Consider the following 4,072-nt stretch of genomic DNA (forward strand, 5'->3'; position numbering starts at 1 on the left):
TACACCTGGGGCATACGTTGTACACCTCATGACACTTCATCCCTACATAACTAACACATTCCTATGGAGATCTGATAGGTCCCTCATCAGCTCAGTGTTTCACCCAAGTGCACACTCACGTTTCACACATAGCAACTGGTTGTTTTTCCCCAATGACTTTGGCTTTTTAAAGAGACCAGGTCAGCTGCCTTTGCCTTTGTGGTACTGTCCATGTTTTCCTAGAGGCTGGGAAGGGCCGGAGCCAGCTATGCTCACAGGCTTACATGCTGCCAGCTTTTGTTACATAATGTGGATTTGGGGAGTTCCAATGCATTGTTTGACCTACAACATTGAAAATATTGACTAACTGGCTCTTTCTTTACTTTCTGGGTTTGTTCACCCCCAAGTTGTACTGTCCCTTCCCTTGACCTTTTAGGTTGATTGTACTTGAGACAAAGCTTATTTAGCATCTAAACAATCTGTACAAATGGACACTTATAAGGAACCATTTATTCATCTGTTTTCATTCATTATTTTCATCAATTACAATTTTTCCTCTCCTGCATCAGAGGAAATCACAAAAGACCTGACAGATTTAGGTAGTCAACTGAGTGCGTAGGCTGCTCAATTAGTAGTACATTAGTGAGTGCTAATTGATAAGAGATCATTTTTTTTCTTATATAAGGATATTTATGACATTGTAAATGCCCTTTGGACCAACTCAGGACAGGGTACAAATTGGGGCCCATGGATGGAGCTGTGAGCCCAGCTCACCACTGTTCAACTCTCTTCTCCGAAACAAATTGCCCATGGGGACCCTCAGCATCTGGGGGCAAAAGGGCCAAGTACACAGGGGTCTCTGCTCCTTCTTCTGGGCTCTTGGTGGCCTTGGGGCCCGCCATGTCAGTTCTCACCCACCCTGGGCAGCAGGCATTCAGGAGGATCTTGTCCCCTTTCCTCTGCTCACTCAGTTTCCTGGCGTGGATCCTGGACAGAACGGTGACGCCAATCTTCGTCACCCCGTATGCGCTGCTGGGCCAGCCCTCCTTCTGGTGCACTCCCTTCTTTGTATCCTCCACAAACTTGTTCATGAGCCCCACCAGCGCCTCCTCAGTGAGGGTCTCACTGCGGAACTTCTGCTGCAGCTCTGGGCTGCAGCCTTTAAGCGCTCTGACACTCATGCTGCTAGATACGTTCACCACTCTCCCTAAGATACACCACAAAGCATTATGTAGAAAGGTGTGCAACAATCCCGCAGAAAGCCAGATTTGCAGAGATTTTGGAGCAGAAAATTTTCATATGAGAGACAGTTACTGGTATGAGTTCTAAGAGGAATACGCATAGAAAGTGTGGTGGTAGTTGCATAAAGAACTTCATTCCTGCCTTCAAATTTTGGCTGAGTAGAGTCAGGTGAGATTTGGAAGAGCTGCCCTTTGAGGTCCTGGTGAACCAGAGCCTTAGAAGTAGCACAACTTAACAGGACGACAGGACAGGGAAACAGGATAAAAGCTGAGAGTAAGCTGTACATGCAAGTACCCAACTCGAAGCCACACATTTAAATTTTTCTAAAAGTGGCTGCTTGATTGCTGTGTTATTTAATGGGTGGGTTCATCTCCTGTCCCATTACTTAGGGTAACCATCACAGCAGTTTACAACCAAAGAAATGTGATAGTCATGTCCAGCACCTTCAGCACGTTGAAAGGGAGTTAAAATGGGCCCAGAGTTAAGCAGCGGCAGATTATGGACATCTCTGTGAACCATGCTAAGGGCTTGGACTTTCCCAGGGATTTTGGGAGAGGCATGACCATGCAGACAGTATGCAGGATGCTGGGAAAGGAAAAGACTCAAGACCAGAGGTGCCTTGTGAGGGTTTGCAATTGTCCAGAGGGACAGGTGAGGGCCTGCTGTAGAGCCGGGATGAGACGGATTCAGGAGGAACTCAGTGGGCACAACTCCTAGGACCTAGTAAGTGATTATGAGGGGTGGGGCATGGTGACCTGCAGGATCCTGGTGGGTGGGTGGTGGGGTCTGTGTCCCAGACGACTTAGGGAAAAGGATAGGGATCCTCTGGAAATATTTTAGATTGTGGGGAAAGGCATCAGGAAGAGATGGAAAGGCGGCAAGACAACTATGTGGTTGGGAGCTTAAGGAGTGTTCCAGACAGATGACAGGCATTAGAAGGACCTAATGAACTGGTGGTAGTAAAGGCTCCACCAGCCTGAATAAGATCTCTCTGAAAGAGCAGAGAAAGGGTACAGGATGGACTCCCATGTGGAGGGGCACGGAGCAAATAAAGGGCATCTCTCAGGAGACGTTTGAGCTAAGACCTGAAGGATGAGGGAGTCAGCCGGGTGTGCAAAGACCAGTGGGACAGGGAGGACGAATGGCCGTGGGAGTGGGAGAAGTGAGGACAAAGTCCTGAGGCAAAATGGCACATATCAACTGGCAGGAGACAAAGCACAGAGGTCAGTGCACGTGCAGCATGGAGAGGAAGCAGGAGCCTGCAGGAGAGATCCCAGGCAAGCAGGGGCCAGATCAAGCCCCAAAGAGAAGGTGTGCTGTTTCCCATCAGACTCACCTTGGGGTTTTATTAGAGGGAGTAATTCTGTGCACACATCTCGGGTACCAAAGAAGTTTGTTTTCATCGTCACTTCAGCTTGAATATGAAAGGGTGTGGGATCAGCAACTTTTAGGAGAGAAAGAGAACATAGTTAATACATTGTACCCATGGGGTAAAATTCTATAGAATGATACTAAAAAAAAAAACAAAAACAAAAAAAAACGTAGTGCCTTCTGCCTAAAGTCTGTGTCTGGTTACAGTATTGTGCCAATGTCAATCTCCTGGTTTGATCACGTTCTAGTATTTTTGTAAGATGGTACCACTGGGGGAAGAAGGATGAAGGGCGCACACTGGATCTTGGCATAACCATTTTTTCTTTTTTGCAATTTGTCGTTTATTTTAAAATCAGTTCAAAATTCATCCAATTGCCTTAAAGCTCAATTCAGAAAAACTGCAGAAAACCCGAAAAAGATCCCCAAGAGTCCCAGCCAGGGAAACACAAAGTTCCCTTTGGCTGGAAAACTCTCACTTTCTCCAAGGTTTCTGCACTCCCTGCATCTCCCAGCTCCTCCCTCTCCTCCCTAGGGAGCCGTTATGGACCCCGCAGACGCCAGGAGCCCCAGTGCTGCGCTTCTTCTTCGGGGAGTCCACGTCCCCTCCCCATACCCTTGAAGGCGATGCCCGCGTTGTTGACCAGCACGTCCAGGCCCCCGTACTCCTTGAGCAGGAAGTCGCGCAGGGCGCGGATGCTCTGCAGATCGTCGATATCCAGCTGGTGGAAGCGCGGGCTCAGGCCCTCCGCCTGCAGCTGCTGTACGGCTGCCTGGCCCCGCGCCACGTCCCGCGCCGTGAGCACCACGTCCCCCGAGAACAGCCGGCACAGGTCGCGCACGATGGCCAAGCCGATGCCCTTGTTGCCTCCAGTCACCAGCGCTACACGGACGCCGGACGACATGGCTGAACGGGGCGCGCGGGACACCTGCGTGGAGAACACACCTGGCTCAAGCCCCGGAGCCGTGCGGCGTGTTCCAGAGATTGCTAGAGTCTGGCGGGCGTGGGCGCGCACCTGTAGGTTACACGCCAGGTCGCTGAACGCGCAGGCGCAGGCTCCGCCCCTAGCAGGGCGGGGCCGAACCACCCCTACCCCTCCCCGGCGGAACTTCGCCGGGGTGCGGAGCAGGCGGAGAGCCAGCTAGCCTGACTTTGCAGAACCCGCTGGCCTAAGACCGAGGCTGGTCTCTAGCTACTAGCTGCTGGCTGCCCACGTGGCAGTGAAGAACCATTCGTAGTGGCCATGTGCCTAGATCTGAACTCACTGCTTGTACTTGGTTCTCTGAGGGGTTTTCTTTCTATTCTCCTAGCTGTTCAATCATTCCTAGTTGTGTTTGAAGAAATAGTACATTTGCATGGTTTTTTTCTCTTTTTTTCCTGGTGTTCCAAAAAAAAAAAATACTGCAGGAACTGCAGTCTTTGGAGCTAGAGTTGCAGAAGAAACTGGAAGGAAATGACAGGGCATCAAGTTTTTGTTGATTT

At 50.1% G+C, this 4,072-nt stretch overlaps 1 protein-coding gene across 2 annotated transcripts; it reads right to left on the reverse strand.

Annotated features, from left to right (window-relative positions):
- Window positions 1–469: 469 nt before the first annotated feature.
- CBR1 (carbonyl reductase 1) lies at window positions 470–3,709 on the reverse strand. Of its 2 annotated transcripts, none has more exons than XM_055279647.2 (3): window positions 3,206–3,709; window positions 2,558–2,665; window positions 470–1,186 (listed from the first exon to the last, which is right to left on the reverse strand). In XM_055279647.2, exons 1-3 carry the CDS (start codon window positions 3,492–3,494, stop codon window positions 750–752), a joined length of 834 nt encoding a protein of 277 aa, XP_055135622.1. In that variant the 5' UTR covers window positions 3,495–3,709; the 3' UTR covers window positions 470–749. The 2 variants fall into 2 exon arrangements, with proteins under 2 accessions (XP_055135622.1, XP_055135623.1); XM_055279648.2 differs by having other exon boundaries at window positions 470–1,806; window positions 3,206–3,676.
- Window positions 3,710–4,072: the final 363 nt, after the last annotated feature.

Source organism: Symphalangus syndactylus, chromosome 5, assembly GCF_028878055.3.
Source record: "Symphalangus syndactylus isolate Jambi chromosome 5, NHGRI_mSymSyn1-v2.1_pri, whole genome shotgun sequence".
In the NCBI taxonomy this organism is placed as follows: domain Eukaryota; kingdom Metazoa; phylum Chordata; class Mammalia; order Primates; family Hylobatidae; genus Symphalangus; species Symphalangus syndactylus.

Bases quoted from the DNA above. Each gene is read 5' to 3' on its own strand.
- CBR1 (XM_055279647.2), bottom strand. From the start codon at position 3,494: ATGTCGTCCGGCGTCCGTGTAGCGCTGGTGACTGGAGGCAACAAGGGC. The intron at 2,666-3,205 runs GTATGGGGAGGG...CTCTCCTAAAAG, and splicing joins CGCGGGCATCGCCTTCAAGG to TTGCTGATCCCACACCCTTT. The intron at 1,187-2,557 runs GTGAGTCTGATG...GGTGTATCTTAG, and splicing joins CCCTCTAATAAAACCCCAAG to GGAGAGTGGTGAACGTATCT.